The sequence below is a fragment of the Lucilia sericata genome, unplaced genomic scaffold, assembly GCF_015586225.1.
Source record: "Lucilia sericata isolate MDLA Ls3-8-SP2 unplaced genomic scaffold, ASM1558622v1 Contig000770F_arrow, whole genome shotgun sequence".
Classification (NCBI taxonomy): domain Eukaryota; kingdom Metazoa; phylum Arthropoda; class Insecta; order Diptera; family Calliphoridae; genus Lucilia; species Lucilia sericata.
Genome location: NW_023994766.1, coordinates 31197 through 52277, shown reverse-complemented (window position 1 = coordinate 52277; position 21081 = coordinate 31197). Strand labels below are relative to the sequence as shown.

The 21081-nt window shown below is 31.6% G+C and overlaps 4 protein-coding genes across 4 annotated transcripts in view; 2 read left to right on the top strand and 2 right to left on the bottom strand.

Annotated features, from left to right (window-relative positions):
* Positions 1 to 426: 426 nt before the first annotated feature.
* On the bottom strand, positions 427 to 3409 carry LOC119607982 (RINT1-like protein). The gene is made up of 9 exons (XM_037962163.1): positions 3128 to 3409; positions 2820 to 3061; positions 2560 to 2754; positions 2381 to 2501; positions 2105 to 2214; positions 1875 to 2037; positions 1590 to 1815; positions 738 to 1530; positions 427 to 679 (listed from the first exon to the last, which is right to left on the bottom strand). Exons 1-9 carry the CDS (start codon positions 3263 to 3265, stop codon positions 490 to 492), a joined length of 2178 nt encoding a protein of 725 aa, XP_037818091.1. The 5' UTR covers positions 3266 to 3409; the 3' UTR covers positions 427 to 489.
* Positions 3410 to 5011: 1602 nt separating this feature from the next.
* On the top strand, positions 5012 to 7564 carry LOC119607978 (putative protein tag-52). Its single transcript, XM_037962157.1, has 3 exons — positions 5012 to 5318; positions 5376 to 6496; positions 6576 to 7564. Exons 1-3 carry the CDS (start codon positions 5171 to 5173, stop codon positions 7491 to 7493), a joined length of 2187 nt encoding a protein of 728 aa, XP_037818085.1. The 5' UTR covers positions 5012 to 5170; the 3' UTR covers positions 7494 to 7564.
* On the bottom strand, positions 7559 to 8970 carry LOC119607979 (uncharacterized protein F13E9.13, mitochondrial). Its single transcript, XM_037962158.1, has 4 exons — positions 8649 to 8970; positions 8500 to 8582; positions 7945 to 8374; positions 7559 to 7890 (listed from the first exon to the last, which is right to left on the bottom strand). The coding sequence occupies exons 1-4, from the start codon at positions 8722 to 8724 to the stop codon at positions 7655 to 7657; spliced, it is 825 nt and encodes a 274-aa protein (XP_037818086.1). The 5' UTR covers positions 8725 to 8970; the 3' UTR covers positions 7559 to 7654.
* Positions 8971 to 9156: 186 nt separating this feature from the next.
* Positions 9157 to 21081, top strand: part of LOC119607972 (nuclear RNA export factor 2) — a 34273-nt gene continuing 22348 nt past the window's right edge. The window contains exons 1-13 of the mRNA XM_037962152.1: positions 9157 to 9372; positions 10882 to 11114; positions 11173 to 11628; positions 11688 to 11825; positions 11886 to 12032; positions 12096 to 12197; positions 12257 to 12563; positions 12622 to 12959; positions 13022 to 13160; positions 13221 to 13465; positions 13860 to 13982; positions 14041 to 14246; positions 14348 to 14484. Coding sequence (XP_037818080.1) covers positions 9351 to 9372; positions 10882 to 11114; positions 11173 to 11628; positions 11688 to 11825; positions 11886 to 12032; positions 12096 to 12197; positions 12257 to 12563; positions 12622 to 12959; positions 13022 to 13160; positions 13221 to 13465; positions 13860 to 13982; positions 14041 to 14246; positions 14348 to 14444 — 2553 coding nt within the window. The 5' untranslated portion in view covers positions 9157 to 9350 and the 3' untranslated portion in view covers positions 14445 to 14484. The remainder of the gene's footprint in view (positions 9373 to 10881; positions 11115 to 11172; positions 11629 to 11687; positions 11826 to 11885; positions 12033 to 12095; positions 12198 to 12256; positions 12564 to 12621; positions 12960 to 13021; positions 13161 to 13220; positions 13466 to 13859; positions 13983 to 14040; positions 14247 to 14347; positions 14485 to 21081) is intronic.

Here is a 21081-nt window from a genome sequence, read left to right as displayed (position 1 = left end):
CGTTTCAACTATAGAACCCTAACACAATTCTCTATAGAAAACTGTCTAGAGAAGACAATTTTTATATAGAAAACTGTTAAGAAAAGACAATTAAAGACAGAAAACTATGTATAAGCACAGGGTAGCCACAGGTTTGGTAATTTTTGCTATCGAAAAATACCACAGTACTACCACGACATTTTCGTTGCTATATCTAACTTTTAACAAATATTCCACATAGTAGTTAATATACCACCATAGTCTAGCTTATAATCTAGTCTATAATTTAGTCCATAATCAAGTCTATACTCTAGTGCATATTCTAGACTACAGTCTAGTCAGAAATTCGATAAATTTATCCCACAGGAATGTGCTCTGTACTACTAAAGCTGCTACTACACATACACTCTTCCTTTGAAAATTAATTGTTTTCATTTAACAAAAGTATTTTGTTTTTATATTTTAAAAGTAAAAAAGTCAAACTTTTATTATCTCTACCAGACCACACTCTTAAAACATGCGAATATCTGTACGCCTTTCGAGAACTTCAATACAAGTTTTAGGTTTAAAATTTACAATGCCAACTTCTTTTAAAGCCTTCATTTTATCCTCCAGGGAATTGTTAGTAGCCTGAAGATTTTCGTGCAACAGTAAGGCAGTACCGCGAGCAGCATTCAACAGTTTATTGGCATCATGGATTCTGAAATTTAAAAAGAAGCAATAAAACTTGTTCACATTTTTTTTAAAAATAATTCTACTTTTTAAACAGTAAATCAGGTCGCCGGCAGTATTGTCCAAATAGTGCAAACAAATTACGTGTCATATCGTAATTAAATTGTGCCGCTCCAGCTGGTGAGAATTTCGTATTCATGATCATACTATCCAGCATATAATCATCAATTTGTTGGGCTATAAGCCTTAAAGTTAAATTGAATAGATTAGCCGAAAGTTCCCTTTCTAAATTATGCAAAACGGTAACCATAACTTGAAACATTTCGCCAGCACTGGGTGAGAGTATAAATGGTTCCTTAGAATTTTGTTCGGGCATTGAAGGCCAACAATCGTGTCTATACGGCATTGATTTAGCTTTGATTTCATTGACAGCTTTGGTGGCTAGATTCTTTAAAAGTTGTTGAGTCCAATGCTCTAGTTCCTCCACGGGGTGTTCAAACACCGAGCTGATTTCTTCGGCATTAGGACCTACCAAGGCGGCATGCAAATGTAGATAATGGACATTTTCACCCCATTCACTGAGTACCATTTTTATGTAATTTATGGCATTTAATATAGTTATACTTTCCACAGAACCACTGCTGTGCAGTTGCACCAGTCTACGACGAAAGTTATCTATTAATTCCAATTGTAGGGTAAGAAATTGTAATTGATGTCCTGGTTGTATAAGAGAATAATAACGATCTTTTATAGCCTCCAGTAGGCGTATAAATTGATCAGCACATTTGGGAATTTTTAATTCATCATCGTAAATATTGGGATCGATTAGTTGCCAGGGATTTTCAGCCTGCAGTATCATATCCATTTTCTCAGAACAAACTGAAAATGTAGTTTTAATTCAATTTTAAACAAATGTTTTATAAAAACCTCCAACTTACAGCGTTCTTCTAAGGAAATCCATTTTAGCAAATAAACTGGTTGGGTAACAACACATATAGCACTGGTAAAACTGGCGGGATAGCCAAAGTTCTCTCTTAACTCTGCTTCAAAAGCCAAAGTTTCATCTAATAAATGGGCAAATAGATTTTCATCTCGACTTATTTCTTCTATATCTAAGGCCAATTTTTCTATGGTTAGTTGCACTAAACCACGCATAAACTCAAGCTGTTAATATGTTGATAATAATTATAAATTTTAACCATTTTAAATACATTACCACTTACCCTTATGTTGAAATCTAGTTTACCAGCTTTAACGGCAGCTGGTTGAAATGTTTTGCCCACAAACAAGTGTGTCTCTTTGCCCCAGTTTAGTATTTGAGTATAAAACCATTCGGGTTTATCCAAACGATTAGTTTGTTTAACGCCCGTGAAATGATACATGAATCTTAAAAGGTGATTATTTAAAAGAAAATTACATACATACATATTTGAAAAGTATTAATAATCTATACCTTTGTCTGTAGGGCGCCAATAAGTATTTGGTAACTGTTGACATGGGCTGACATATTATACTGGATGTAATCATTTCCAAAGGTTCTGTTTCTTCTGCTGGTGATTTTAACTAAAAAGAAAAGCTGATGTTAAAAGGAATTTAACTATATGGAACCAAACTATAATATAGAACCGAACTAGGACAAAACTATAACTCAACTAGAACTAATTAGATCTAAGCTGGAACTTAATCAGATTTTAATAGCTTTTCAATTATGATTTTTTTAATACTTTACCAAAAATAAATATTCTGCCAACAATTGCGCCTTATTGATGTTATCCATTGAAGGTTTATAATTTAAGGGATCCTGTTCTTTTTGTCCCCATTTCATAGATTTTAGAACATTTTCAAATTCTCTAAAATTGTTTTCTACTATTAACGAAACGAATATTTTATTAATACAAAAGAACTTACTTTGTAAATCGCTCTTTTAATAAACCATGCCAATGTATGGCTGTGCGTATGGCAAAAGATTTAAGAAACGGAGCCTCTACGCTGCTTAAACGTCCTATAACGCTATGTTCATAGTCACTTTCTTCATAGAGATTTAAATATAAATTTATAAGTTTGGCTTCGTCTTTGCCGTTAAGGGATTGGGTAAGGGAATGACTACAAAATAAGTACATTAAGGTTTAAGATTACTTGTAAATGGAAGATATTATACAAACACTTACCTTATTTCCTGTATATCCTGAACTATACGTAAATACTGTACTAATTGCTGTAACTTGCGTACTTGCTCCAAGTCTGGTTTTACCCCCTTAAATGCATTATTCGATTCTTTAATGCGAGCGGCAAGTTTCTTGCCAAACTGTTGCAGTTTGGTCATTTGGAAATCAATACTATCACAGGCCTGCTCTTTCGTCTCGATGGCCGATCTAAAACTGGACACATTTTGTTCAGATGCATAGTTAAGCTAATGGTTAAAATTAATGCATTAATATATTATTAAATTTAAATAGTTGATATTTTTAGGTAGTACCTTATCTTTAAGTTTTTCTAAGCGCTGCTTGTAGTCCTCTACCAAAACTGAGGCTCGGTGCAACTTTTTAAAGTCACTACCGATTTCCTGATTAACTCTAGCCAAAATGCGTTCTTCTACACTGAGTTTTGTTTGCATTTTGAGCTTTAAAAGCCTTAATTATTAAAATAAAAACACTAATATTGAACACGACAACAAAAATTTTTTAAACAATTTACACGAAAACAAAAAAATATTATATGACGTCTTCCTGATTGAATGTTGTCATAGGTAAAGAGTCGGAGTGGAACGTTAAATATAAAAAATTCCAATTTTCTCACATATATTCAGTTTTTATACACTATTTTACACATACTTTCTTATTTTTTACTTTATTTTGACATTTCTAGTGGTCCTTTGACAGTTGAGTTTCACCTCTTGTTATTGTTTTTAAATATTGACATTTTGCTACAGCTGTTTAAAGCGGTGATGCCAGCTAGTAGTAAAATGTAAACACTAAATATTCGAAAGAAAATAATTATTAAAAAATTAAAAGTTTTAAACGAACCTTTAAATAAATTACTTTTATTTTTTCTCCCCTCTGTATTTATTATTAAATAATAATTTAAACTTATTTTAATATACGTTTTCAAAGATTTTTTTTTATAATTTTTAATGTATCTGAATTAGGGTTCTATAAATCGACTTTCGAATAATCGAACAATCGACTTTTTGTCGAAAAAAGTCGAAAAGTCGAAGTCGACTATTTTGTTCCCAAAAACTCGATAACTCGACTATCGTCTATGAAAAAAGTCGAAAAGTCGACTTTGTAAATAAAAGTCGAAAAAAGTCGAAAAGTCGAAAAAAGTCGAAAAGTCGAAAAAAGTCGATAAGTCGAAAAAAGTCGAAGAAAGTCGAAAAAAGTCGAAAAGTCGGAAAAAGTCGAAAAAAGTCGAAAAAAGTCGAAAAAAGTCGAAAAAAGTCGAAAAGTCGAAAATAGTCGAATATTTTAAAAAAGTGGAAAAGAGGTCAAAAACTCTAAAATAGTCGGAAAAACTCGAAAAAAGTAAAAAATAGTCGAAAAAAGTCGAAAAAAAGTCGAAATAAGTCGAAAATAGTCAAAAAGTCGTAAAAAATCGAAAAGTCGAAAAGTCGGAAAAAGTCAAAAAGTTGAAAAAAGTCGGAAAAAGTCGAAAAAAGTCGAAAAAAAGTCGAAAAGTCGAAAAAAGTCAAAAAGTCGAAAAAAGTCGAAAAGTCGAAAAGTCGAAAAGTCGAAAAAAGTCGGAAAAAGTCGGAAAAAGTCGAAAAGTCGAAAAGTCGACCATTTATAAAATACTAAAAGTCGAAAAGTCTAAAAGTCGACTTTTAAATAAATGAAAAAGGTCGAAAAGTCGAAAAATCGACTTTTCATAAAATGGAAAAAGTCGAAAGGTCGAAAAGTCGACTTTTAACTAAATGCAAAAAGTCGAAAAGTCGACTTTTCGTTTCAACTATAGAACCCTAATCTGAATCAACTTTTAGTATGAAAACACTATGCTGCAACATTACTCTGCAGTTACACCTTTTGTGTTTTATGAGAAGTCGACTTTTTCGACATTTTTCGTCTTTTTCGATATTTTTGACTTTTTTGATTTTTTAGACTTTTCTCGACTTTTATTTGTAAAACCGATTATTATTTCTTACAAGATTGGCAATATTATTTATTGACTTTGTTAGGACAAAAAAGTTGAGTTACATTTATCGACATTTTTCGACAAAGGGCATTTTCCTCGATTTTGTAATGTAGATTTTTAAATGTTTATACTCTATATTTTATTGCTTTGAACAGTTTTAAAAGCACTAAAAACAATACACAAAGCACTATGTTGACAATGCTGCTTGAAACAAACAGATGCAACACTGAGTTGTTATTATTTTGCTGTCAAATTTGAATTTTTCAATTTGTGGCCGCAGCATTTTTTTTCAAGGCATCTGTTTTAATTAAAGGATATATATTTTTTTTAGTTTAAAAACTTTAATTAAAATTTTCGCAGTACAAAAATTATTAGGAATAGATCTAATAAAATGTATACACCCATAAAAAGACCCTGCAATAATGCTGTTAATGAAATGGCTTCACCACGGACGCCAGAGACGGCTTTGAGTTTTAGCCGCGAACTGCGTCAGGTGTTGCAGGAACGTAATCTATTGACGGTAAAAACTAGGAATAAGGGTAAGTATTTTAAAGGAGTAATCCATAAAAGAACTATGCTTTAATACAAGTATGTAGTATGTTCCATGTTGGCCGGTGGTTCGGGTAATTCACCCCTTACCTATTCACCCAATACGGAAATGGATAAAAGGCGTAATTTTCGTCTACAAGCGGTGCAGGAAATTATTACCTCGGAAAAGGCTTACCTGCAACAACTGGAACTTTTAATGGAGTATTTTGTAAAACCTCTCAAGGAACAGCAGCTTATAGATGATGCCAGTCATACCACACTCTTTGGTCAAATTGAAATGATACACAATTTAAATGGTGAATTTCTGAGAGAACTAGAATCGGACATGGATAATGTGGCCCAAGCGTTCCTTAAAATGGCTCCCTTCTTTAAACTTTATTCAGTTTACGCTTTCGACTATCGCAATGCTTTGTTAGTTTTACAGGAGTTGACTTCGAAAAATGCAGCTTTTCGTAAGTTCTTGGAAATAAATGAGTCTCGTCCGGAGTTGCAGCGTAAACTGAATTCCTTAATGATTGTGCCCATACAAAGAGTGCCACGTTATAAACTTTTACTGGAGCAGGTTTTACTTTATACCAGTCCTGCCGATGCTGATTTTAAGTTGCTTAAGGAATCGGTGAAACAAATTGAAAGTACGGTATCGCATATCAATTCCTGTGTAGAAGACCAAGAGGTTACACAATTGCTTATAAATTTACAAAATTCTTTAGTCAATCGTTCACCCAATATCGTTAAGCCTTCGCGCAAAGTTATTAGAGAGGGTGTACTGCATAAGGTCACCCGTAATGGCAGCGAAATAAAACGCTATTGTGTACTCATGTCCGATATTTTTATGTACTGTAAGATTATTAAGGAACGATCGCCCAATACTATAGTGGAAAACTCTTTGGAATGTTGTTGCATATTCCCTTTGAAGAAATGTAAAGTCTATGAGCTGTTGCCGGGTAATTTTAAAATTACTTGTCAAAGTGATGGCATTATTTTCGCTTCACAAGATTTGCAAGTGTGTCGTGCCTGGGTTGGTTTCATACGTGATGCTATTGACTTGCATATTCAGTGTCGCAAAACATTACGGAAGGAGAGCAGCAAACGTACGCCTTTAAGAAAAAAGGATAGCATTAAACATTTTGGCTCGGACTATATGTTGAGTCCAAAGCAAAAGAAATCGGTAAGTTGGAAATAAATTGGAAAGCTTTTACAAAATAAAGCTTTAGAAATTTATGTATATTAATTTTAATTTCCAACAGGAATACGATACAATATTTCGTAATAAAAATCGTGCCACAGATTCGGAAGACGAAACCGAAGTTGATTCATCATTTGTGGCAAAATCATGCTTTGGTGGTGGCGGCAAACGTAAATTAACTCCCTTTGCCACCACAAATATAATGGAAAAATCTAATACAAATCAAATTTGCAAAAGCGCCAACAACAATAATAAACCCCTTAAGAGAGCAGCTCCTATGCCACCTACCGTTCAACAAAATGAAGAACATATTTTACGTCATAAACAGCAAACAACCGTTACACCAGAAAAACGTTTATCGAAATTGTATAAATTTATATCGAATGATAAAATGCGCTCCAATACTCGAGGCATTCTTAAGAAAACTAATCAAAATCTCCAACAACAAAAGCAAAATGTCAATAATGTACAGCCTGTAGGCCATAATATCAATGATCATGATCCTACTTATGGTTTTGCCAGTCGTTACTCTGATTCAAAATCCTATTTTCGCACACAAAATGTAGACAATACTATACCTAGAGCGGTGCAAAGAGAAGATCTTTTGCAGGTTTATGTACCGGTGGAGGGAGGTGGTAACTTTCGTGATGTTTTATTTCCTCTCAGATCTAGTAATGGCAGTAATAAAAGTAATCATAGTGTTAAGGCCTCTGAGGGATCACAAGACGCTACTACAAATTGGTGTTTGCCAGCCTCTTTGAAGGAGAATTTTGAAGATATTAAAATATCTTCACCACCCCAAAAGAAACGAGTTAAATTTGATGACTCCTTGGATAATTTATATAAAGAACAGCCGCCAGCAGCTTTTGAATTTCAACGAGAAGTAGTAGCTTCTTTGGGAACAGGGGAGAGGACTGCTGAAGGCTCACGTAATTCCCTGCGTGAGAGAATTTATGATTTTTTTGCTAATTTATTTTAAATGATTTTTTTAAGAATTTTTTACTCATTTTTATACACATCAAGGAGATTATTTTTATATATACCTACATACATACATACACACATTTTTCTAAAAAGATTTTTTGTATTTTTTTAATATTAAACATTTCTTCTTTAACAAATAAAATTAAAAAACACTATTCATATAATTAACGCTTTAACTTGGTCCATGAACTTTTCAACAGCGGATTCACTTATTTCATTGCTCCACAAACCTTGCAGCTTAAAATGTGAACCTATAATGGCAGCTTGTATGTGAGGATAATAGTCCTTAAGATTGTCTTTTGTAATACCGGAACCTATCACTAAAGGTACTTGTAGTTTACCTTTTAATTCCAATAAATCTTGAGGTTTTGCCGCTTCTCCCGTAGCGTTACCTAGAAATCTCTAAATTCAGTCTTAATAGTGAAAAATTACCGAATTGTTTATACCCGTTATTATAACACCATCCGTTAAGAAGAACTCTGCCGCCTTGGCTGTCTCCAGCAATGTTACATCTTGTGTTATACTGTGAGCTGAATGTTTTTTCTTTAGATCGGTAAATATTAAAATATCTTTAGCATCAATTTGTTGGCGATATCTTAGTATAGAACCAGCACAAGCTTTTGTATAACCTTCATCTGCTACATGATCAAAAACAAAGCCTTCTGCTCTTATATATTGCAAATTACAGGCTTTGGCTACTGCCAAAGCTTGTTTATTGCCACAGGCTAATATTTGTATACCTATAGGCATGCTACTGGTTGGTATGATATTCCTTATTTCTTGAGATAAACGTGTCATACAGGCCACCGTTTCGGGTCCCAGTTCATGCTCTTGTATATAGGGTATGTCATGCATGTTTTCTATTAAAACTGAGTCCTAAAACAGGAGAAATTGCAGCACTATAAGGATCATTCTGAATAATGACTCCTCGAGTCAATAACCATTATATTTTTTTTTTCAACATTTTTCAAATTATTCATTACAATTAACGTTTTTCTTACCAATTTATATTTTTTATAAATATTAGCTTCATATTTAGCCTTTTCTATAATTTCCGACCAATTGCCTTTATAAAGAGGTGTACCTAATCATAAGTTAACAAATTTAAGTAATATATACGTTTATTTCATACAAAACCATAAATACTTACCCGGTAAAGCTTCCACATGGATCATGCCTATAATATTACATGTGGGCTTTTGAAAAACTTTTAAAAAACGTTGCATTTTACAAAAAATTACTATTAATTAAGCAAAAACTTAAAAATTAACAGTAATAGTAGGAATTTTGCCGACAACTTGTTGCTTATCAGTTATAAATAATAACAAAGAAAAATTACAATTAAAGCGACAAACTACAAAACATAAATGTTATACTTAAATTAAAACCAATACAACATATATCTAATTTATGTTATTATTTATTTTATATAATTTAATTGTGTCATAAACCTTATTTATTTAAAAACTACAAATTTAACTAGAAATTGTGAATAATAAAATAAGCAGACCTGGGATAAATGCATTAAATGAGTTAAAGCATTAACAATTTTTTCAACATTAAAAAAAATTAATGTTAATGCAAGTTTATTGCATTAACATTATCATGTCTACATTTATTGCATTATTTATACATTAACATTAAATATTTTTAAAATTAATGCATTAATTTTGCATTAACATTAAATATTTTTGAATTTTATGCATTTCCAACGCTGCAAACATCATAGTAAGGTGTCATCAATTTCTAGTGAATTGTAGTTAATTGTTGAAAAAGAAGAAGTTATCAACAAAAAACAGTTGCATTATTTTGCCGGTCGAAATCTTTAATTATTTGTAAATTATTTTTCAAAATGTCGACTTTAAAGTGTCCAGGTAAGTTTAATGTGACAATATATCTGTTCAGATGCCACAGGCTGTCTGAAAGATGAGTTGATATTATAGTAATTCCAATAAACTCAGACAATACTATGTGAAATTAAAATTACGGACAATCTCGAACTGTATCGGGTTGAACTCCCCCCGGGGCATGTTTCCTTGATGTATGACATGCTACCAGTACCTTTAATCTGTCCGGACTATAAACTTTACTCCTCGGCTAGTCCTTGGTATGATTTGACATGGGGTCTAACCGGAGCACCACATAATCTAGTTCTACGGGTGGCCAGTTGCCCACAGGACAGTGTCCTGACTGGTCAGGTGGTTGAGGTTCCTTCAGAATCAACGTAGTGGCTGTGGTTTAAACCTAAACTCGCAGGAAGGTGGTGCTTGGTTAAAAGATTGATACACGGTGAAATATAATTTTCATTGCAAATTTCTTTTATCGCCTATATTCTAGGAGCGGTACACACTACAGAGCATGACTGTGGATTAATAAAATGTTGGATTTGAGCTGATAATGCAATGATGGGGTATACGAGGTGTTGTTTGTACTTGTATCTGTTGGATTGTTGTATTCTGAGTTGTATTGAGGTTAGTCGGATGAATTTGACGGATGGAGTGATGGTTGGAGCAGCGGAGGAGATGTGCTCAATTGATGTTTGGCAAAACGGAGTGTAATGCAAGGTCGTCACTACCCTTTCTTAAATTTATCAGCGATTTTCCTTCATGGTTGAGTGTGTTGGAGTTTACTCTAAAACATGCTCAACTTATCACAGTAGGTCTTTGCGGCCACAGAAATAAGTCTTCACAATTAAAATTATTCGTGTTTCGGACTACCAATTCGTCCCCTAGGTGCTGTTGCCGAATCAACAAAGCCATCTCAGTAGTGTGGTTGGGAAACATATAAGGTTTTTCTTTGTCGGGGTTAGATTGAGCTTGCTCATGACAACTGTCCTTCTCCAACGGGAATACATCTCAGTAGTATGGTCGGGCGACATAAGGTTTTCCTTTGTCGGGGTTAGATTGAGCTTGCTCATGACGCCTGTCCTTCCCTAACGGGACTACTATGGCAAGAGATTAGATAGCTCGAGTACTTAAGTAAAGTGCATGTATACTGGACCGGAAATTTCATATACTTAAATAGCCACCGGCGCGTAAGAAACAATGGGGCGGTGATGAGTCGTTGCAAAAGCTCACCCAGTGGTTGAAATAGGCCAACATGGCAGGTGTTATCTATAAAATTGCGCCATGTAGTTCGCTTTACATGGAAAATACAGGTGAAATAGAAGAAAAGCTAAACCGCACAATAACTGTAGTAGTACTGAACTGATACTGGACTAAAAATGAACTGAACTAAAACCATAACGCACTAAACTAGAACGGAACTAATATACATTTTTTTACTCAATTATCAATATTTTACAAATTAGTCAATGATTATCACTGCTAGCCACACTGTACTTTGTTTTTAATTAAACAATTTCTAACAATTTAACTCCCTAGATGAAGTTTTACACTTTCCCAATCACATGAGCATAGAGATCAACTATCGGAATGCCATAACCTATTACAAATGTAAACAGTATGATGAGAAAGTAATGAATCAAGGCTTTATTTGGCATCAAATTGTTGTACAGCATTATGGTAAACTTATGGGTATAGAGGGTAAGTATGCCATACTGGAGGCCATATTTGCAGCGGTAGAGGGTGAAGAATTTTATCCCGTAGCCTATAGAGTAAGTTAAAGGGTATTCTTTAGAAAACTGTATAACAATAACCATATGTATATTAAAGCGTGGCAACAAAGAAGATCGTTTTTTGGTACGACAATGTCAACCAGCCATGGATAAATTATTTGCTCGAAACTTGTGCCTACATCTACCCAAAGGTGTTGTTATTCATTTGAAGGTACAATTGAATGTGGGAGAATTTAAATATGGTCAAGTTTCTCCCATAAGTCAGGTGACGAAAGCTTTAAATGCTTTGTATGGGCGCATGGAACATCGCAATGGTGAAGATGGTATTTTAAATTTGTCATTATTTGCACAAAATCCTGATTTTTATGATGTTGTCGTCAATCTGAGTAATCGGGGAGTTTTGGAGCGTGTTTGTGATTTGATTTATCGTAACGATGAGCAATTTCGTACTATTAATGGTATTATTTTAAGTAGTAATGAAATTAATACCTTGGCACCTTTGAAGCTGTTTAGTGGCGTACAATTTGCCATACTTGATTTGAGGGATAATATGGTGAGTTTTAGATCATTGCGTTTTCAGTTAAATAGTTATAAAAAAAATATATTTTCAAGTTACGTTCACCCAGTCGTACATGTCGTGATTTGGAACCTTTAAAAGCCGACGAATTAATGCTACAGGGCAATCCGCTAACAAAGGCAGTGTCATATCCGGAATGCTTAAGACCAGTATTGAAAAACTTTAAAAAAATTGTAAGTAAACAGATTTCATTAAACTTAAAATGGATGTAAAAATAAAAATTTATCTTCTAGGATGGTATACCCTCGGAAAATCTCTCCAGTGACTATACACCTCTGGATAATCTAATGCAAACAGAGTCTGAAGGTTATCGCATTGATTGGTCTAATAAAACGGATATAAATAAATTCGAAAACAGTACAGATTGGCATGCTTTTATGGTAAATTTGTATTAATAATTTTTACTTTATAAGAAATGTTTAACACTAATAACTTTTCTAAAGATTCCAGATGAAACACATCAATTTTCCAAGGAAGAAATATTTGATTATTTTTTTCTCACAATTTCCAATACCTTAAGTGATATTTATCCTTGTTATTATAAGGTAAATTTAAAAATTTTTATAGTTTTTAAAAAATTACTTTAAATTATAAAATTTTTTAGTTTAACTCTGGAGAGCATCAGTTTTTGGTGCGCAATTGTTTTTCTCAAATCAAGCACTTGGTTGATACTTGTAATTTGGAAATAAAAATACCCAGACTTGAAGCTCCACCGCCACCAACAAATACTACCACAGATTTCACACCACAGTTACATATGGATAAAACGGTAGTGTATTACCTAATGATGAATATAAGTCCATTTAAAAAGGGTCAACTAGAGCCTATGGAATGTATAGAAAAAGCTCTTAACAGACGTTTCAGTGCCATGGATCGTATGCTAGATTTAAATAATTTTCAAAATATAGAAGGTTAGTTTTTCTTGCAATATTATACTATATACTTTAATATTCTTAAAATTAATTACAGGTTTGGAAAACATTGTTATAAATCTTAGTTCCCCTAAGATTTTAACTCGCATTCTCATGCAAGCTTCACGTAAATTTCTCTCCACCTGCATTGAACTACGTTTGGCCCATAATAAGATATTAAGTGCAAATTTTTCGAAAGTTTTGGCCATGATGAGTAATTTAAAAGCCATAGATTTGGGTAATAATTGGATACATGATTTATATGATATCAAAGATATAGGTGTATTGGGTATTAGATCCTTAAGATTAGATGGCAATCCTTTATGTTCCAAGTACAGTTTTGCTGGTGAATATATCAAAACTGTTAAAAAATATTTTCCAGAATTGAAAATATTGGTAAAGTTATTTTTACTAAAACATAAAAAACACTTTTTAGGAAATTAATTTTATTATTTCAGGATAATGTGGAAATCACTGCCAAAGGTAATTTAACTTCTCAAAAGAATTTCCTATGTGACACAGCTGGCTATGATTTTGTTAATGAATTTGTAACACGTTATTTTCAAACATATGAAAATGATCGTGTTTATTTAAAAGGTAATTTTTATATATAAAATGTTATACCTGTAACAACTAGTTTTTTTTTGTTGTTTTCAGATCTTTATCACCCCAAGTCTATTCTAACTTTAACTTGCAACTACAATTTGGCCAAATTACCCGCACAAAATAGTAAACGTATTTTGAAATATTTAAATGTTTCACGCAACGTTCTTAAAATCGAATTTAACCGTGCTTATACATCGATGTATTTTGGTCCCAGTGAAATTATACGAGTACTTATGGAACTTCCTGGAACTACACATGATATGCTGACATTTAGCACAGATTGTATGGTGTATAATGTAAGTATATAAAATATATTATCCCCTATTGGGGGGTAAAAAGAAATAAAAAGAAAATAGTAAAAAATGGAAATTACTTAAGACCGAAGGTGGGTTCATTTAATCAAAATATTACATAACAAATTTTTCAAAATACAAAACCCACAACTAAATGTACTAAATAAATCAGAATACGATATTAAAAATAGATCTTTAAAATATTATTAAAATCATTAAAATAATACAAATTAAGAAAAACAATAATAGCCTATACTTTAATTAGATAAAAGCTTTTTGATTAAAAATTTAAAAATCTTCAGTCTTAATTGAAGCTTCGACAATTTTGACAAAATACAATAGAGTGGAATGATAAATTTCCATTAATGCTAATAATTTAATTTCTACAATCTTTAAGGAAAACATGATTGTTATTACTGTTAATGGCGTTTATTTGGATCAAGCACCTAGCATAATGGAAACCGATATATTAATGGGATTTTCACGTACGTTCATACTAAAGCCAGTGCAACGTAACGCGGTAAAGAAGTTTTATACAACTTTTTAATGAAATATATTTTAAAAGGCTTTCTTTGTAGGGTCCCCTGAAAATGGTTACAAACTATCAAATTATTAATGATCAACTAAATGTATTTACGCCTACAGCTACACAAACAAAAATCGCTTTCAAATATTTCAAAAGTGAAGATAAATCGAACAAAGCTGAATTAACGTTGAACGATAAGGAAGCTTTGTTGGTTATGTTTCAAGAGGCAACTAGTTTAAAGTCCATATGGTGTACAAGGTGAGTTACAAATTAGAATTAATTTAAATGGACGTTCAATGATCCCTGATAAATTAAAATATCTTTTAAATTTGCTGTATTTTATCTTACTTAAATTACAGATGTTTGGAAGAAGCTAATTGGAATTTCGAAAATGCTTTGGAGATATTTTTACAATTATCTGAGAAGAAAGAAATACCAGATACCGCTTTTAATTGATATACATACATATTTAGCTTCCAAATTTGCTATGTTAAAGGTAATTTGTTAAACAATATTATTTTATAAAAATAGCTGTCACATTTTCGCAAAATGTATTTTTTATTGAATGTTATTCTTCTTAAAAGATTTCTAATGAAATAAATCAATTTCGATGACGTATTTACTTTGTTTACCTAATTTAATTAGATTACATCAAAATTAAAAAAAAGTACTTTAACAATCTAGACACTTTTATTGTGTTATGACACAAACTAGTCATTCCCTATTTAAAAAAAGGCATTTATTATTAATTCCACTATCTTTAAACTTCAAAAGTTACCAATTTTAAAGATTTTTGTTTCAGTTTATCTCAAGTACTCTCAGTCAGTCTCAAATTCACAAGAAATATTGTTGTTATAATAGGTTTGTTATATTTTTGATAATATACATAGTATGTACGTTAATATTTTATATAAAAGTATAATTGTTATTATCATAATATGTCTGTAATATATTGATTTTATTTAAAGCGATTGACTTTGAGACGTTAGTATGTACTTTTATATTGTCTTATCAGTTTCAACCCAACATCAAAAAATATAAGCGTATATTGCTTTTGTCATTTCGTTTGTAACACATAGAAATAATAGGATATATATACTGGGTCCTCATGAAATTCAAATCCCAATATTCATAAACAACATTTTATTTTGTAAAACCGTTTATAAAATAAACTAGAACCGAGCTAGAACTGAACTAGAACTGAACTAGAACTGAACTAGAACTGAACGAGAACTGAACTAGAACTGAACTAGAACTGAACTAGAACTGAACTAGAACTGAACTAGAACTAGAACTAGAACTGAACTGAACTAGAACTGAACTAGAACTAGAACTGAACTAGAACTGAACTAGAACTGAACTAGAACTGAACTAGAACTGAACTAGAACTGAACTAGAACTGAACTAGAACTGAACTAGAACTGAACTAGAACTGAACTAGAACTGAACTAGAACTGAACTAGAACTGAACTAGAACTGAACTAGAACTGAACTAGAACTGAACTAGAACTGAACTAGAACTGAACTAGAACTAGAACTGAACGTGAAACTGAACTAGAACTGAACTAGAACTGAACGAACTGAACTAGAACTGACTAGACCTGAACTAGAACTGAACTAGAAACTGAACTAGAACTGAACTAGAACTGAACTAGAACTGAACTAGAACTGAACTAGAACTGAACTAGAACTGAACTAGAACTGAACTAGAACTGAACTAGAACTGAACTAGAAACTGAACTAGAACTGAACTAGAAATTGAACTAGAACTGAACTAGAACTGAACTAGAACTGAACTAGAACTGAACTAGAACTGAACTAGAACTGAACTAGAAATGAACTAGAACTGAACTAGAACTGAACTAGAAATGAACTAGAACTGAACGAGAAACTGGAACTAGAACTGAACTAGAACTGAAACTAGAACTGAACTAGAACTGAACTAGAACTGAACTAGAAACTGAACTAACTAGAACTGAACTAGAACTGAACTAGAACTGAACTAGAACTGAACTAGAACTGAACTAGAACTGAACTAGAACTGAACTAGAACTGAACTAGAACTGAACTAGAACTGCACTAGAACTGAACTAGAACTGAACTAGAACTGAACTAGAACTGAACTAGAACTGAACTAGAACTGAACTAGAACTGAACTAGAACTGAACTAGAACTGAACTAGAACTGAACTAGAACTGAACTAGAACTGAACTAGAACTGAACTAGAACTGAACTAGAACTGAACTAGAACTGAACTAGAACTGAACTAGAACTGAACTAGAACTGAACTAGAACTGAACTAGAACTGAACTAGAACTGAACTAGAACTGAACTAGAACTGAACTAAAACTGAACTAGAACTGAACTAGAACTGAACGAGAACTGAACTAGAACTGAACTAGAACTGAACTAGAACTGGAAATTACTTAAGACCGAAGGTGGGTTCATTTAATCAAAATATTACATAACAATTTTTCAAAATACAAAACCCACAACTAAATGTACTAAATAAATCAGAATACTATATTAAAAATAGATCTTAAATATTATTAAAATCATTAAAATAATACAAATTAAGAAAAACAATAATAGCCTATACTTTAATTAGATAAAGAACTGAAACTAGAACTGAACTAGAACTGAACTAGAACTAGAACTAGAACTGAACTAGAACTGAACTAGAACTGAACTAGAACTGAACTAGAAATTGAACTAGAATTGAACTAGAAATGAACTAGAATTGAAAGTAAGACTGACTAGAACTGAACTAGAACTGAAACTATAACTGAACTAGAACTGAACTAGAACTGAACTAGAACTGAACTAAACTGAACGAGAACTGAACTAGAACTGAACTAGAAGAACTAGAACTGAACTAGAACTGAACTAGAACTGAACTAGAACTGAACTAGAACTGAACTAGAACTGACTGAACTAGAACTGAACTAGAACTGCACTAGAACTGAACTAGAACTGAACTAGAACTGAACTAGAACTGAACTAGAACTGAACTAGAACTGAACTAGAATTGAACTAGAACTGAACTAGAACTGAACTAGAACTGAACTAGAACTGAACTAGAACTGAACTAGAACTGAACTAGAACTGAACTAGAACTGAACTAGAACTGAACTAGAACTGAACTAGAACTGAACTAGAACTGAACTAGAACTGAACTAGAACTGAACTAGAACTGAACTAGAACTGAACTAGAACTGAACTGAACTAGAACTGAACTAGAACTGAACTAGAACTGAACTAGAACTGAACTAGAACTGAACTAGAACTGAACTAGAACTGAACTAGAACTGAACTAGAACTGAACTAGAACTGAACTAGAACTGAACTAGAACTGAACTAAACTGAACTAGAACTGAACTAGAACTGAACTAGAACTGAACTAGAACTGAACTAGAACTGAACTAGAACTGAACTAGAACTGAACTAGAACTGAACTAGAACTGAACTAGAACTGAACTAGAACTGAACTAGAACTGAACTAGAACTGAACTAGAACTGAACTAGAACTGAACTAGAACTGAACTAGAACTGAACTAGAACTGAACTAGAACTGAACTAGAACTGAACTAGAACTGAACTAGAACTGAACTAGAACTGAACTAGAACTGAACTAGAACTGAACTAGAACTGAACTAGAACTGAACTAGAACTGAACTAGAACTGAACTAGAACTGAACTAGAACTGAACTAGAACTGAACTAGAACTGAACTAGAACTGAACTAGAACTGAACTAGAACTGAACTAGAACTGAACTAGAACTGAACTAGAACTGAACTAGAACTGAACTAGAACTGAACTAGAACTGAACTAGAACTGAACTAGAACTGAACTAGAACTGAACTAGAACTGAACTAGAACTGAACTAGAACTGAACTAGAACTGAACTAGAACTGAACTAGAACTGAACTGAACTAGAACTGAACTAGCACTGAACTAGAACTGAACTAGAACTGAACTAGAACTGAACTAGAAATGAGCGGAATGCGGAATCTTTAGTTTTTATTTAATACAAAAAGTTTTGATAATCCCTTTTTATGGATTTCCCACACTTTGGATCTGAAATAGTATATATCTACTCTGAATTAATTTGCTAGAGTTGAGATATTTTAAAAAATGTTACAAAAACATTTAACAATATAAAAAAGAAATAAAATACCCCCCTAAAAACCCAACTACTTATCTGGCAACACCCCACAAGTATCTATGACTAAAAAATTTTCACACATAGATTTAAATATCTATCAGTGTGTGAGTTTATGATTTTTTTGTGCAACGATTATCAAATGTATCTGTCAGATTAAAAAGTAAACACTTGTCTACGGATGGTCAACTAAACACAACAACAGTTGATATTTAGACGTATAAATAAACGGTACGTGCGGCGGCGGTACGTTAAAAATAAGAAAAATTCAAATAAAGCGCGCTCAAATAAGTCACAAAATTTTTATTAAATAAAATATTTCAAGTGACTTTTCTTTAAACGAAAAAAATAACCAGTGAAACGTTCTAATAAAATTCAAGAAAAGTAGGTGGTGAAAATAAAAATTAAAAAAAAAAATCCAAATTTTTTACAATAACAAACCAATTTTAATTTAATTTTTAAATTTATTCTTAGCAATGAAAGAAGGTGTTTATTTAAAATAAATACATATAACAAATTGCAAATATTTTAAATGAAAATCTATTAAAAAATAGAAAACTACAAAAACACATTGTGTTAATAAATAATGTGAATTTTTAAAATTTTCTCATCATAAAATTAAAACAAAACAAGATGAAATATTTAAAAAATAATTAAAAACGAGGAGGTGTTAATTTGTTAGAGAAATTTTTCGTTGACATTTTTGTTTTAATGTTAAACTAAAAAAACAAATTATCTATAAAGTTTTTTTTATTATTTAGTTTATAAAAAAGTTCGAAAAATGTAATGTTGTTGGGATATATTTTTTTTAATTATACGAAACAGATGTTTGAATTTCAGATTTTGTATACAATTTATATAGACAAGTTTTTCTAATCTAATACACAAAATGGCTCAAATTTGTGAAAAGAAATATTTTAAAATATTCAAAAGGAAGAATAATTTTTAACAACATTTTTTTAGTAAAATTTTCGTTTATTTTTATTTTCGAAAAATATTCGTAAACTTAATAAAAAATCATCTTTAGAAGTCAGGTGACTTCATATTAAATCAAGAAAATAATTTTTATTTTTAGTTATTTAGTATATTCAAAAATTCAATTTGTTTTTAAATTATTTGTTAAACCGGTTAGTTGTATAATATTCATTGTTTACAAACATTTTTACGTTTGTTTTTAAAAAATCGTGTTTTTATAAAATATTTCTTCTGCTTTTTTTTGCTGATTATAGAAATTATTTAAAAGTAAAATAATTTAGTAGTAGTGCTGCGAGTATTGGTTGTCATTCAATTAATTTGATATTCATTGTCAAGATCAAATTAATATATGTATAACACATACTTAAATATATAATTTATTTCCTTTGTTTTGTAAAGTTTTTTTCTTTATTTATATTTTTTCGGAAAAAAGGGTGTGAGGAATGATTTAAAAAACAAATCTTACAAATTTATTTATTTAACAAAAATATATTTAATATTTTCTAATAGAACATGCTGTGATGAGGTGTATTATGTAGTTAATTTAATTTGCATTAAAACAGATATTGAAAGGAATCGATTCATAGACTTGAACGATAACCAAACTAGTTTTGAACCAGAACTATACCGAATTAGAACAGAACTAGAACGGAAGTAGAACAGAACTAGAATAAAACTAGAACAAAACTAGAACAAAACTAGAACAGAATTAGAAAAGAGCTAGAACAGAACTAGAACAGAACTAGAACAGAACTAGAACAACTAGAACTAGAACAGAACTAGAACAGAACTAGAACAGAACTAGAACAGAACTAGAACAGAACTAGAACAGAACTAGAACAGAACTAGAACAGAACTAGAACAGAACTAGAACAGAACTAGAACAGAACTAGAACAGAACTAGAACAGAACTAGAACAGAACTAGAACAGAACTAGAACAGAACTAGAACAGAACTAGAACAGAACTAGAACAGAACAGAACTAGAACAGAACTAGAACAGAACTAGAACAGAACTAGAACAGAACTAGAACAGAACTAGAACAGAACTAGAACAGAACTAGAACAGAACTAGAACAGAACTAGAACAGAACTAGAACAGAACTAGAACAGAACTAGAACAGAACTAGAACAGAACTAGACAGAACTAGAAAGAACTAGAACAGAACTAGAACAGAACTAGAACAGAACTAGAACAGAACTAGAACAGAACTAGAACAGAACTAGAACAGAACTAGAACAGAACTAGAACAGAACTAGAACAGAACTAGAACAGAACTAGAACAGAACTAGAACAGAACTAGAACAGAACTAGAACAGAACTAGAACAGAACTAGAACAGAACTAGAACAGAACTAGAACAGAACTAGAACAGAACTAGAACAGAACTAGAACTGAACTAGAACAGAAAAAATAGGTGGAATTCTAAGTGAAAATTTAGCATTCATAGACTTTCAGTTTGTATTGACTTATGACGTCTAAAACTAATCCGATGCAACAACTAACAACATTTTGTTTTAAAGCCATGTTTTGATAGTTAATTATTGTAAATTTTTAAACAATTACTTTTAATTACATTGTATAAATACAAAATTCTAATAATATTGAATAAACAAAAAAAAAGTCAAACAAGTGTTGAAATTAAACCGGTTCCAACTATTTTTGCAGTAAAACGTTAAATAGAAAAGCAAATATATTTTTAAAAATATTTAATTAGAGCTGGGACACATAAAGAAAAAAATAATAAAACTTTAACAAAAATGTTTTTAAGTTTAGCTGGTAAATAAATACTGTTACGGTTATTAAACCCCATTTATAAACTATTAAACGTTTTGGAAAAAATAAAACTTTGTAGTGTGAAAATTGTTTAGCAAACTGTAGTTAATTAAATGGGAGAACTAAAAGTTAAATAAAATGGGGAATTAAAAGAAGCTGGAAATATTCCATAATTTCCTG

Bases quoted from the DNA above. Each gene is read 5' to 3' on its own strand.
- LOC119607982 (XM_037962163.1), bottom strand. From the start codon at position 3,265: ATGCAAACAAAACTCAGTGTAGAAGAACGCATTTTGGCTAGAGTTAAT. The intron at 2,215-2,380 runs GTAAAGTATTAA...TTTTCTTTTTAG, and splicing joins TGGCAGAATATTTATTTTTG to TTAAAATCACCAGCAGAAGA. The intron at 680-737 runs GTAGAATTATTT...TTTAAATTTCAG, and splicing joins CCTGATTTACTGTTTAAAAA to AATCCATGATGCCAATAAAC.
- LOC119607978 (XM_037962157.1), top strand. From the start codon at position 5,171: ATGTATACACCCATAAAAAGACCCTGCAATAATGCTGTTAATGAAATG. The intron at 5,319-5,375 runs GTAAGTATTTTA...ACAAGTATGTAG, and splicing joins GGTAAAAACTAGGAATAAGG to TATGTTCCATGTTGGCCGGT. The intron at 6,497-6,575 runs GTAAGTTGGAAA...AATTTCCAACAG, and splicing joins GTCCAAAGCAAAAGAAATCG to GAATACGATACAATATTTCG.
- LOC119607979 (XM_037962158.1), bottom strand. From the start codon at position 8,724: ATGCAACGTTTTTTAAAAGTTTTTCAAAAGCCCACATGTAATATTATA. The intron at 8,583-8,648 runs GTAAGTATTTAT...ACTTATGATTAG, and splicing joins CCATGTGGAAGCTTTACCGG to GTACACCTCTTTATAAAGGC. The intron at 7,891-7,944 runs GTATAAACAATT...AGAGATTTCTAG, and splicing joins GGATGGTGTTATAATAACGG to GTAACGCTACGGGAGAAGCG.